General features: G+C 37.7%; 2 protein-coding genes across 4 annotated transcripts; one reads left to right on the top strand and one right to left on the bottom strand.

Moving 5' to 3' along the window:
* Positions 1–832: 832 nt before the first annotated feature.
* Positions 833–3,194, top strand: LOC116721706 (LYR motif-containing protein 5A-like). Of its 3 annotated transcripts, none has more exons than XM_032565603.1 (3): positions 833–1,007; positions 1,113–1,186; positions 2,334–3,194. In XM_032565603.1, exons 2-3 carry the CDS (start codon positions 1,142–1,144, stop codon positions 2,544–2,546), a joined length of 258 nt encoding a protein of 85 aa, XP_032421494.1. In that variant the 5' UTR covers positions 833–1,007; positions 1,113–1,141; the 3' UTR covers positions 2,547–3,194. The 3 variants fall into 3 exon arrangements, with proteins under 3 accessions (XP_032421494.1, XP_032421496.1, XP_032421495.1); XM_032565605.1 differs by having other exon boundaries at positions 898–1,017; XM_032565604.1 differs by lacking the exon at positions 833–1,007 and having other exon boundaries at positions 1,018–1,186.
* On the bottom strand, positions 2,961–12,296 carry dnai7 (dynein axonemal intermediate chain 7). The gene is made up of 14 exons (XM_032565598.1): positions 10,845–12,296; positions 9,676–9,764; positions 9,416–9,520; positions 9,092–9,229; positions 8,714–8,848; positions 8,514–8,617; positions 8,231–8,426; positions 6,962–7,124; positions 6,623–6,816; positions 6,356–6,536; positions 5,877–6,091; positions 5,513–5,671; positions 4,998–5,111; positions 2,961–4,105 (listed from the first exon to the last, which is right to left on the bottom strand). Exons 1-14 carry the CDS (start codon positions 10,885–10,887, stop codon positions 3,830–3,832), a joined length of 2,112 nt encoding a protein of 703 aa, XP_032421489.1. The 5' UTR covers positions 10,888–12,296; the 3' UTR covers positions 2,961–3,829.
* Between the last annotated feature and the right edge of the window lie 5 nt (positions 12,297–12,301).

Below are 12,301 nucleotides of genomic sequence, written 5' to 3' on the forward strand. Positions count from 1 at the left end.
AATTTTTCTGTTGAATAGGTCTGAATTTAAGGCAATTTCCCAGGGATACAGCAAATTTAGGTACATTATCCCCACAAGTTTATTTTACACAAAATTAAACTGATAGGTACACGTTAAGCACCTTCCTTGCTCAAGGACCTCCAAGGTTGTGTTAATGTCTATTTATTGCAGGCTCTTGTAGCAAAGGGTTCTCTACAATTACAATTATCCAATAAACGTGTTGTCTTCCATTGTGGAAAGAACGAAGCCTTTACTTCATCATTCACCACCATTTTATTTACATAACCACCTTCACAACCATTTCTTAAGCTTATAGCTTCACCATGTGACAATCAAATACTAACACCTAGTGGCTAAAACTGGTATTGACGGCTATATCATTACAAAGTTATTCAACAAAAATATTGATCAGTGTTTTCACATTTTTAAGTGTTTAAAACACGTCACACGCTGTAAAACACACTATAAAACCGAACACTAGGTCAATGTGAAACAGAATAAGTTAATAGGCGTAGGAGGATTTTTAATCAGTGCGGATGTAAACCGACCGTGGAGCTTATTATACCTTCAAAAATACAGTTTCAGTGAGCAATTCGTTGCATTAAGAAATAAGATGACAAAACCTCTTTATAGGCATATTTTTAAAAAATGTAACGCCCACTGTAAATAAAGTAAACCAAGTTTTTTCAAAAGTAATTATTTTTTAATTTGTATCATTCATTTTTACGAGAAAAATAAACTGAAATTATACTATTTCAACGGTGGATACATATGATCAATGATTTCAACCAACTGCACAGCCGCATTCATGTCTATGAGGCGAACAAGTAGCCACGGCCACACACATGAATACGGCCACGGGAACTGTTGCACATGCGTGCTTGCATGTTTTTATTTGCGACACTACGACACGCCACACGGCAGTGAGTAAAACGTGAACGCGGACAAGGTGGAAAAGGAGAAAAGAAGATCCGCATTCAAGCTAGTCCGCTTTAATACGTTTACACGTCAGTATGAGTCAGTTTGAGATTAATATGCTACTTAAAATGTCAGTGACTCTGGCTGCTGTTTGTTTCCCTTCACACTTCCGTCTTTTCTTTCTTTGATTCCAGAGACGTGATCGGCCACATTTGTTTGTGACATGGCAAACCCTTTAAAGGGTGAAGTTATCAGACTGTACAAAACTGTAAGTTTTGTTTCATTCCTTTCTGACTGCTGGTGGTAACCATAGAGACAGTTAGACATGCAAACATGTTTCATATTTGAATGCCCTGCATTTCTTAAGATTTACTTGGAAAATATCTATGAATTTGGTGTTTTGACACATAAACTTGCCTATATAGTGACTTAGCCTACATTATAATGTGGTGTGTGAAAATTATTCACGTTAAAATATGTTTTCCCTTGATAAAAGAATAAACTTAACATAAACCACTAAACAATTAGGAGGCTTGAAGGTAAAACTGGTCAATAAAAGGAAGGAGTCTTTAATAAACTTTTATTTGTGAAAGTGAATGCGAAATCTGCAACTAACACTTTGATCAAAACCAAGTCAGTTCTCCTTTTTTACCAGTTCGTATCTTTATTTGTACAGACACGTTACCATGACGTCTTCTTCTACTTCCAGTTCATATGTATGTAAACGAACTATTTTAAGATTGGTATTATCTTTCTTGAAATTAAGCTAGTGTTCAAAATGAAGTCTCATGTTTGATTTAATTCTATATAATTTCTTTTAAACTGTAATTATGAACTAAATTATTCACTCATAAACTATATTTTGATATCTGAGGCCTGAATAAACAGTCGAGCAGTCTGATAAAATACCCCAAAAAGTCAGGTGTGTGACTACCAGACCACGATTTCTTGCGCGTTACAACCGTGGTTGACAAATTACCCTGCCTGTCCAGTGTCCAGGTTTTGCTGGCTACACACTCATTCATTTTGGTCAACCTAATGTGTTGTTGCTCCCTCCTCTGGTTGTTGGTCCTACAGAAGGTTGTTGGATCAGGGGTGATCAATTACCAAGTAGCACCTTCCTTGCTCAAATTTTGCCCCCAGACTATATGAACGCAGCTATTGAACAGTCTGAATAATGTTCCCCATTTATGTTCGAGGGGGGAGGTCAAATGTCTGTATGCCTTAACTGCAGGTCTACACCGCTGGCTTCTTTTGATTGACCTTGTGACATTGCTGGTGTGAGTTATCCACTTTGTCTAGGAGACACGTAGGAGTTCACAGAACCATAGCTCCGTACTTACCTTTGGTTTGGTCAAAAAACTAAATGCTCTGAAGTAAAACTTCTTATTTGACTTTTTGTTCTAATTTTCCAGCTGCTGTATCTTGGCCGTGAGTACCCAAAAGGAGCGGCTTATTTCAGAGAACGACTAAAGTATGCGTTTATGAAGAACAAAGATGAGACTGACCCTGAGAAAATCAAACAGCTGGTTGCCAGAGGAGACCACGTCATCAAAGAGCTGGAGGCCCTTTATTTCCTCAGAAAATATCGGGCCATGAAGAAGCGCTACTATGACCCCGAGAAATGAGAACAAACTATATTTTTCATACAAAAGAGACATGGAGACGAGGCGAAATAAGCTGCAATACAATTACTGTTCTCTTCACAATTTTAAATAAGCCCTACTAAGTAAGTATCCTAATGTTGTCTGCAGAAAACCCCAAAAGTTGGTTTTCAAAAAATCTACTTTTTACATTTTTCTTTATTGTTTTTTAACTAAAAATGTATGTAACTTTAAACTCTAAAACTGCACAAACGCAGCTTTAGATGATGAAGCCTCTTCTTGACTTAGTATGTCAATGTGGCCTAAATATCTGATCTCTGTCTCCACTGGCCATAAATTTTTTCTCCTGCAGCCGTTCAGGTTGTGCACTAGAACTTGGACTCCAGTTTAAGCTTAAGTTTTGGTGCAATCAGACTTTCTTTATATATTTTTTACTCACGTTCTTGTTTTTGTCAGAATGTAATTATTTAGACTCAAAGAGCCGTGTGACCTCTGTTATCGGTGCATTGTAAACTGAAATGTCTGCCTTTTGTATAATGAAGCGCTTTGAGTTGTAACGCAGTTCTGTATTAACACATATTTATACGAATGTGGTCCAGTTGCTTGAAAAGTTAATGTCCTATATTGTATCAAAGGACTATTCACAGGTAATAAATGTTTTTAATGCTAAAATATTGAACCCACTTCATTTCAATAACAGCTAAAAGGAAAGGTAAAGGAGCTTGATGTTTTTACTGATGATCTATCTCATAATATACGGTCACAACATGGTGACAGTTTTTAAAATGATCTAAAAAACAATAGTTATATACAGCAGCATCAATTCAGTCTGGATTTGCAGACACTGGTTTATAACACCAAATGCTGTGGAATTACAATTTTTGTATTATTTTTAAAGAGTGTGAAGTAGCTTTGGGGGCTTAAAGGTCTTGAATTGAAACATCTGCAATAGTGTGTAAACATTTCCGTACCCTTTTAATTCATCTGTCAAGTTACAACCATAAAGTGATCTCTATTTTATTCCAATTTTATGTGAAAAACTAAAAAGGCAGTAGAGCAAAATTGAAAAAGTAAATAAAGAAAAGCATGAAACCTTTGTGGAAAAAAAGGATAAACATATTTTCTTCTGTAGGGTGTTGTGGGAAAAAAAAGATAAAATATATGCTACTGGTACTTTTAGTGTCAATACTGTGGAAATTCAACGCACAAACCGTTGAGACTTGCATTTGTTATTATCATAGCTGTATTTAAAGATATTAGCTGAGCCATTGTGAGTCGCAAGTTATTGACCCCTGGTCTATCACAATTTATGAAAAAACCAGGGGTCTAATAGCAGAAAGCAGGGTTTGCACAGTGTCAATGAAGCAGTAATGGGACTGTCTGACCAAAGCTAACCCATCAGGGCTCATGCTATCCTGCAGAAGATGGATGAGTGTGGAGTGGAACTCGCTGCCAGCTGCGTGGTCTATGGAAAAGTCTTTACTGTTCTCAGTGATCTCCAGTTGCCTTGTCCTCTGTGAACCCATAAAGTAAGTACTCCAAGAGTCTTCAGGTACAAGGCAGATTTTAAGGTGCTCAGACCCCTAGCAGAGAAGATGAACACAGATGAGTACAACAGAACAATTAAGATGTACTACATTTGGTTGTGTGGTCTTTCCTTAGTCTTTGTTCAAGCCACTCAGCTACAGTATTTGCAGAAGTATTCTTGGCTTTTGAACTTTTCCACTATTTGTCACACACCATCTAAATTGCTAAATATATTTGGGGGCATTTCATGCTCCCAGAAAGTAGTGCTGTAAACTGTAAAGTGCATATATTTATGTCATAACTATGCTTGGAGTGTCTCCACAAGTTGATCCCTGGCCCTAACAAAACTGAAGTCAGTTAAGTGAACCAGACATGTTGCTGGTGATTAATGCAGTGCAGAAGTAAAATGAATGAGTTTTACTTCTGGACAATAATCAGTAATTATTGATTATTATTTTGTTTTAAATATCTGAAATACTGCCAACATGGTGGCATGACCTTCCCTGTTTAATCCTCAGTTTTCACTCCACTATGTTATGAGACACAGTGGCGAAACATGAAACTGCTGCTGCGCATGTTATTCAACAGGTTGTTGCTAAGTAACCAGTAAGCGAGTTTGTAGATGCCGTCCGACTTTGCTTAGCTGGCGGTGTGAGGTTAAGCAGCTAAAACCTTTCACTCTGCCTACATCCCCCAGAATGCTGTGCGGTTTTGGATCAGAGTTCAGTGAATATTCTATACATTGAAAATTCCATCAGATGTATTATCTAAAGATATTGATCATGTTTCTTTCGCAATTTATATATCGTTACTGATGTATTGTCCAGCCTTAGTACATGTCCAGCACTGCTTTTTATAATAAATTTTATTTGTCGATCGATTGATCGATCGATTGATTGATTTACATCACCTCTAAAGAAAAATAAAGGTTACAGTGAATAAAAATACCTGAAGGACCAGATTCTCCTCTCCACATGTGGCGTTCCATTTGCTCCATTTAAAAGCACAAGCTGATGCAAAGAGGGCCATCTGGTCATAAGCAAACTGTTCTATAAGTGGGTTCTGAAAAAGAGCAGAAAGAAGCAGAATATTTTCTGATGCTGCGAAGAACAAAATGTAATTTACTGACTTGCACAATCAAGTTAGGTCAGTTTCAATGTAGTGGGTCCCCCATGTTGCGTTAGTGAAGCACCAACAGTTCCTATCCTGTAATCTAGTGTTAATCTAAAGGGTTTTTTTTGGTATGAATCAAATGCTGTCCATCGTTAAAGAGACCTTTAGGCACATTTCCTTTTAATGTAAAAAAAAAAAAAAAACATGGCAAGATGGAAAACTTCTCCAGTTAACATGTTGCTCATTTTCAAGAAGTCTAACCCCATAACCCAAATAGCGAACACAAAAGTCAGAGCATTCCTGTATCTTTTTTGCAAAATGATCAAATGAAATTGCTAAAGGATGCAGACCTTCTTGCAGACACTGACGTATTTGTGTGTGTTCTCGTTAACAAAGATGTTGATCCCTGCCTTGAGCATGGCTTTCTGCAGAGCTGGTGCGCTCATCCACTGCCCCACGAGGTGAGAGAGGCCTCTACTGTGCGCCAGCCGCAGCATACACTGACTATTCTGTTCATCAAATTCATAACAAACAAAATGTTAACGTTTTGTTCTTCTTAATAAATTCACTTTGTATTAATTTACATTTTGCCAATAAAGATGTACATTGGAACAATTTTTGTGAGAAATATTCTTAGAAACCAAAATAAAAGCCATTTAACTCATATCTAAATATTTTTCTCCAACAGCAGGTGAACAGAAAAAAGTGTCTTGCCTTAATGGTGATGGAGACCTCAATGAGAGCCCCCTTGACAGTAAAAACAGCTGAGTTTTGGCCCAGCGGCCGCAGCTCCCAGCCCTGGAAAGGAAAGTTGGCGAAGGTGTTGTGCATCAGTGTAAAGATCTGGAATGATTCCATCTCAAAGGAGATTTTGCCTTCTGCCTCCTCGTAGGAGACGTTGGTGATGCCATCCTTTCGCCAGCGGCCATCTGGGTATGCAGAAGTCACTATTAGTGGCTTTACAGTACAAAAAGCATTCATTCCTTTGGAACTTTTTCACATTTTGTTCCATTACGTCTTAAAACTTCAGCGTATTTGATCAGGACTCTGTGCAATAAATCAACACAAAGTATCACTATTGTGAAAAAGGATCTTTTCCCCTCGCATTTTATTATTGTAACATAACGTATGAAAAGGTTCAAGAGGGATGAAAACTACTGTCCAGCTCCTATGCTGGTTTCTGATGCATGTACCTTCAGCATCCCAGCGAGCCACAAGTGGCATTTCCATGAAGATAACCCACTCAGGAAGCACAACGCACACCCCAACGGGGGAGCACGGCTCATTGTTGGGTGCTTCTGTTGGGTCATCGGGACATTCCTCATTCTTGGGCCTTTCTGTTGGGTAAGGGAACACCTTCAGCCCGTCCACCATCTAGAAGAACAAACCATTGATCTCTCAGGCTCTGCTGAAGTCAACCTGAGCTGAGGCTTTTGGCACAAAACTCCTATTCTAATCACCTGCAGTATCGTGTACCCTTTCCTCCTGATAGGCTGAGGTGGGAGTTGAAGCAGATCGTAGTAGAAAACTCCACCCAGGGTTGTGTACTGAACCAGATTTACAACCTCTGAGTCATTTTCTGTCTCTTCGAATTCAGGCCCAGCGGAACTCAAGCAGTTCAGCTGTGCCAAGCTGGGCCAAGATGGATCCTTGGCTGTGGATAAAGAAAATCCTTTTATTTCAAGGTGGAAAATTACATAAGTTTTAAAGAGTAATGTCGACTCTTAAATTAGATCTTTAAAAAAGATCTAATTTTAAAGATTCTACATCAAGTTTTTTTTTTTGTTTTGTTTCTTTACTTGGACAAACAGATGAAACCAGGCTGGAACTGTGACCACTGAGTACTTCTGTCTGTGTAGGTATCATGCTTTCCTCTGAAGATGGCGGGCTGGTGCTTTTTATGGACGGTTCACTGGTTGGACTGTGGCGGGAACTGGGCAGTTCACTGGTGCAATCACCATCCTGCAGTGGGAAAAGGAAAGCAAGGCAACGGGTTTGGGTCGTCACAAAGTCATCTTTTGGAAGAAACATGGCCGCTATTTTGACAAATCAGGAAGAACAAAAATCACACTACAGCATAAAAAGATCTGTGAGTAGCATTCAAAACTCTCCCACTCTTCCTACTGTGAGCCATGCAGAGGTTTTATGAGGCAAGATCTCAAAGCCGAAAGGCATACTTTGTGGAAAGCTTAATATTAGTAGTCTGCTTCCTAAACTCAATGAAATTAAGACACTATTAACACATTCACACCTTCATTTTTTCTCTTTAAACTCAAACTAGTTTCACTGATGTACCTGGCTATAAGTGTTACAGAAACAGTATTTGGTCCCTGGTTGAAGTTTGCCTTGGTGCGGGTTTGCAGATGCACGCTGATGATGCTGCTGTATGTGTGGCCGGTACAGACATCACCTCAGTCTCATGTCAGTTGTCACAATTGCTCATTTCTGTTGTAGCATGGTTTGAGAGGTCATTTCTTACTTTAAATGCGGAAAAAAAAAAACAGTATTAATTTGTTTTTCTTTAATGTCCTGGTTGGTGATCAGTAGCTCTGATTGAAACTTGAAAATTAATGGCCAGTATTTTAAGCAGTTTCCTCATGTGAAATATTTGGGCAGAATTATGGATTCTCATCTAAAATTTGAGACACATGTTGAGAAAAAGTACTTTCGCAAAACTTCTTTTGGACAATCAGCCATCAATATGTGGATTTCTTGCCTGAGGACATGGAACAGGTTTCAGAATGGCACCTTTTTAAACTGAGGGTGAAAGAGCATCTTAAAAGGAATCAGGTTTAGAAGCAGCCATGATCATTTCCTGAAGGTTTTGCTCGCATTCTGCTCTCATATCCCTTGTTTTATCGCTTGATGATGTACTGGATGACTTCTGGTTCTGCTGTCTCGATATTATCATATCTCTATGTGGTTAAAAGTCCATCTAGGGACATGCATTGCAACTTAGCTAAGGCTATAAATATTAGTGTTTGGTAAATACTTGTCCCCATTCAAATAAACAATAAACAGTTCAAATGAAAATATTGTTCAAGCAGGAGCTGATTTGTTTGACCAACCTGGGTTTCCTCTGGCTCCTGGACGGGCGGCGGAATCTCCTCCACTATCGGCTTCTGAGGTGCATGCCTGAGCCTGGACAGTATTGACAGGTGGTCATAGTGGGTGTGGAGGATCCGCACGGCGATGTCGCTCACAGCCAGCTCCTCAGGAAGCTTAAAGCTCAGGCCAGCTTCGTTAAAGTCGAAACCTGTAAAGCTAAAAACAGAAAATCCAAACTCAGGAGTGTGTCAGTGCGAGGACAGGGAACGGATCTGAATATTCCCAACCGATTCACACACTAACCTTGGATTTTTGAAAAGGTTGGCCCAGAGACACAGCGTCACGTTTGTATGTTTGGACACAGTCTGCATGTTCCTTGTGTCAGGGTCAATGTTGTCGCTTGCTCCCTGTGACGAAAACGAAACAGGAGGATTCAGCAAAACGGGTTTCCACATATTGGGCTCTTCCTTTGCTAACACAAATGAAGCTTATTTTGATCCTACCTTTAGGAGCTTCTCAGCTATGAAAAGGTGCTTAGCATGGAGAATCTCCTGGACCTCTATGAGAGCATCGTGGTACTTTGGGACCAACTCTGGGTCTTTGGCCTCTTTCACAAGCTCATCCAAGTCTTCAATAAGCTACAAATACAACCCCTGCTATTACAGCGCCTTGCAAAAACATTCTCATTCTTGAACTGTTTCACATGCTTTCACATTACATCCACAGACCTTTAATGTGCTTTACTGGAATTTTAGATGACTGTCAAACAAAGTAGAGCATGATTATGAAAAGAATGGAAAATTATACATGGTTTTTAATATGTGGTCTCTCTGAGTCAACACTGTAAACACTGTTTAAAAGTGTGTAATATGGATACACACCTTTACTGCTGAGTTGCATAGTTGAAGCTCCTCTCCAATGTTGGAGTCTGAGTAATCCTTCCACAAGGTGACAAATGTATTGACCGCCCGCTGGTCCTTTGCGTCTGGGACTCCATCGCAAAGCATGTATCTCTCCCACTGAGCACAAAGATTGGACAGCAATTGCTATGCTTAACTATCAAGATTGGTCACACATAAATCCCTAAGTCAATATAATTCGCGTACTTTATAAGCAGAGATGCCTAAAATAAAATCTCAAGCTATGAAGTAAGTCTTTTTTATATTTAAACGCTGAAAAGAATCAATTATTATCTTGAACGCTACCTCTGCCTTTTCTGCAGCATCAACCTTCCATTTGATTATTGCAGAGTAGTTTTCCTCCAGCAGAAGGCGCAGTTCGGTAAGCTCCAAGTCTCTGTTCTGCTCTGCCTGTCAGCAGAGGTATTACATTATTTTACACTGAGTGCAGAAATCAAAGTTGCATGCAGTTGTTCCGAACTAATGCCACCAATCTTATTTGGTGAATTAGGAATAGAATAGAAATATTGCACCAAAGTTTGGAGCTTATTCTGCAAGGATCTTGCCTTTTCCTCTAGCCTTTGTATCTCCTCCAGCTTTCTCTGTCTTTCCAGTCTCTCCTGTTCTTCTTTTTCGGCTTGCAGCCGGGCTGCCTCTGAAGACCAACAGGACACCAAACAAATGTAAGAGTCACTTCACCACTGCCAATTAAAAGAAGATGTTGACAATCACTACATAATGAGAATTAGACATTTAATCATTTGAAACCTTTTCCTTGTTTAGGTCAAAACTATTTCTATTTTTTAAATGACTTTTTTTCTACAAATTTCAAAATTTACATACAGTAAGATTACTAAGCAATCTGGGAAAGTCCAAATTATAATCAAACACAGTTTCTGTAGAATTCACCAATTCAAAACTAAGACTTTTAAAAACTATTATGAATTAAGTTTAAGATCTGTATCAGGACATAAATGTATGAAAGAAAATTGCCTATCGCTTGTGCCCTTCAAAGTATTGCCCTTCAAACTATTTTGAAGGGCAATACTCATAGACTATTGCCCTTCAATAAATACGCTTCACAGTCTATTTTATTTATTGGTTTCTGGTGTGTGTGTGTGTGGTTTTTATTCCTGTTTTATTTTGGCCATTTAAAATATCTTCCTCTTCTAGTGTTACGTGTTCTTTACAAAATTAAAGTTCATTGGTCTTTGAGAGGTTCAACTTGCACTATTATGTAATTATGTTACTTGAAAACATTCTAAAAAAAAACATAGTTTCTCACAATGATTAATGGGATAATTTATCATCCAGCAAGATTTGTTATTGTGACAGTCCTAACATAAAAAATGGAAAACTACGAGGATTTTGAGGAAGAAATGGGACTACAGTACTTGTGAGATTTACTATAGATATTGTGACATTATTACGTACTTTGACAGTATGACAAACAAAACAAGCTCAGATATATACCATTATCCATGTATTTAGAATAATAATGTAGGTAATTCTAGCTGAACTAACACAGGAAAAGAATAGCATGAAGTCATAAGAACGTGCATTTTTATACAGTGTATGTACATGTTTTCAATTGTATCTATAAGCTGCAAGAAAGTTTATTTATAAAATAAAATGTTGAATGCTTTAAAATAGATACCTTCTTTATACAATAAAATAAAGGTAATAAATAAAGCTACCTTTATTGTAGCTATTAGAGTTATAACATAAGAATTACCTTCTTCCTCTTGCTGCTTCTTTAACCTCTCTGCTTTAGTCATCCTGCCTTTCTTCTAGAAACATCCAAAATGAGAGTGTTTAACAGAGAAAGCTAACTGCTTTATTCTATCTAGAGACTGGATAGTGTAGGAAAATTTAAATTTAAAGAAAGTATAGGGATTAAAGGTATTTATTGTGAGATTAAATGGACTAACTGTGTGCTTCTCGCACATACCTTTTTCTTCTTGGGTGGCTATCATTCGCGAAAAAGAAAGTTACAAAGGGACATGCAAGAAAAAATGAAATCAAGGTTTAACATTAGACATTAGGATTTGAAGAAGACCATTTTTACATTTAAGATTCCAAGGTCCAGAAAACCAAAATAAAGAACACACAAAGAGAAAGACAAAGACAGTATTATCTCCAGATAATACTTTAGTTTAAGAGATCATTGTCATGCCAAGTCTGGAGACACTCTAGAAGATAAAAGATTTTAAACAATAAACACACCAGTTTGTGTCTAACTTACATGCAAAATTATTATAACTTTACAAACATTTTCCCATTTTATTGCATCACAACTACAAACTTCCTTGTATTTTAATGGTATTTTATGTAACTTGACACTACATTACTACATTAGTACAATTTTGTTTTTAAAAAAAAAAAGCTCTTAGTAGAAAAACTAGACATGTAGTCTCCTGATATGAAGATGCTTTTTAAAATTTCTGTTATACTGATACAAAGGAAGTGACTGATCAACTGTTGTGCTGAGTTTTCTTTCACCTTCAGAAATACTTTTGCAGGGTAGGATTTTCATTTTTAAAAAAATAGTGAGAAAACAAATTAGGACGTTTTGACCCATTTAAAAACGTGAACTCCACCGGAAGTAATGTAAAACATGTTCTGACAAAAAAATAATCTAAATATTAATCGTTTTCAATAGACAAAACTTGTCAAAACTTACCATTTTGAATGTAAGAGAAAACCTGTGTACAGGTAACCACAGCAACCGTTGTGCATGCGTAGTTGTGTCTTTTTAATTTGCGACATAGTGATACGCTGAGGACAACATTGAAATATCCACAACTTGTTCGCTTGAATACAGTTTTTTTTTATTGCCATACATCCGCTAACATTGAAATAAATACGATGCTTGAAATGCACAAATGTAAATGCGTAGCGGTCGCTTAGACGATGCGTTAACGCAGTAGCCATGTTGGTACGGGCACCCTTCTCTAGGAAGCATGTAAATCTGTTTGTTGCATCGGGCTTTCTACAACAATTATTTGCAATAAACTGTTTATTTAGTTAGACGTGTGGCATAAAGGCGGGTATACGTTTCAAAACTAACAGAAAAAAAAAATCTGTAAAATAATATATATTGTAGTCAATAATACCAGGACTAATAACAACTGACTTAAAATGGATCCTAATGGATAATATGCCAACATGCAAAATGTACCCGCCTGTTAA

The sequence above is a fragment of the Xiphophorus hellerii genome, chromosome 6 (assembly GCF_003331165.1).
Source record: "Xiphophorus hellerii strain 12219 chromosome 6, Xiphophorus_hellerii-4.1, whole genome shotgun sequence".
In the NCBI taxonomy this organism is placed as follows: Eukaryota; Metazoa; Chordata; class Actinopteri; order Cyprinodontiformes; family Poeciliidae; genus Xiphophorus; species Xiphophorus hellerii.

Excerpts from the sequence above, each read along its gene's own strand:
- dnai7 (XM_032565598.1), bottom strand. The coding sequence starts at position 10,887 with ATGACTAAAGCAGAGAGGTTAAAGAAGCAGCAAGAGGAAGAAG. Across the intron at positions 8,427-8,513 it reads AACCTTTTCAAAAATCCAAG|CTTTACAGGTTTCGACTTTA; the intron begins GTTAGTGTGTGA and ends TTCTGTTTTTAG. Across the intron at positions 5,112-5,512 it reads ACGTCAGTGTCTGCAAGAAG|AACCCACTTATAGAACAGTT; the intron begins GTCTGCATCCTT and ends GCTCTTTTTCAG.
- LOC116721706 (XM_032565603.1), top strand. The coding sequence starts at position 1,142 with ATGGCAAACCCTTTAAAGGGTGAAGTTATCAGACTGTACAAAACT. Across the intron at positions 1,187-2,333 it reads TTATCAGACTGTACAAAACT|CTGCTGTATCTTGGCCGTGA; the intron begins GTAAGTTTTGTT and ends CTAATTTTCCAG.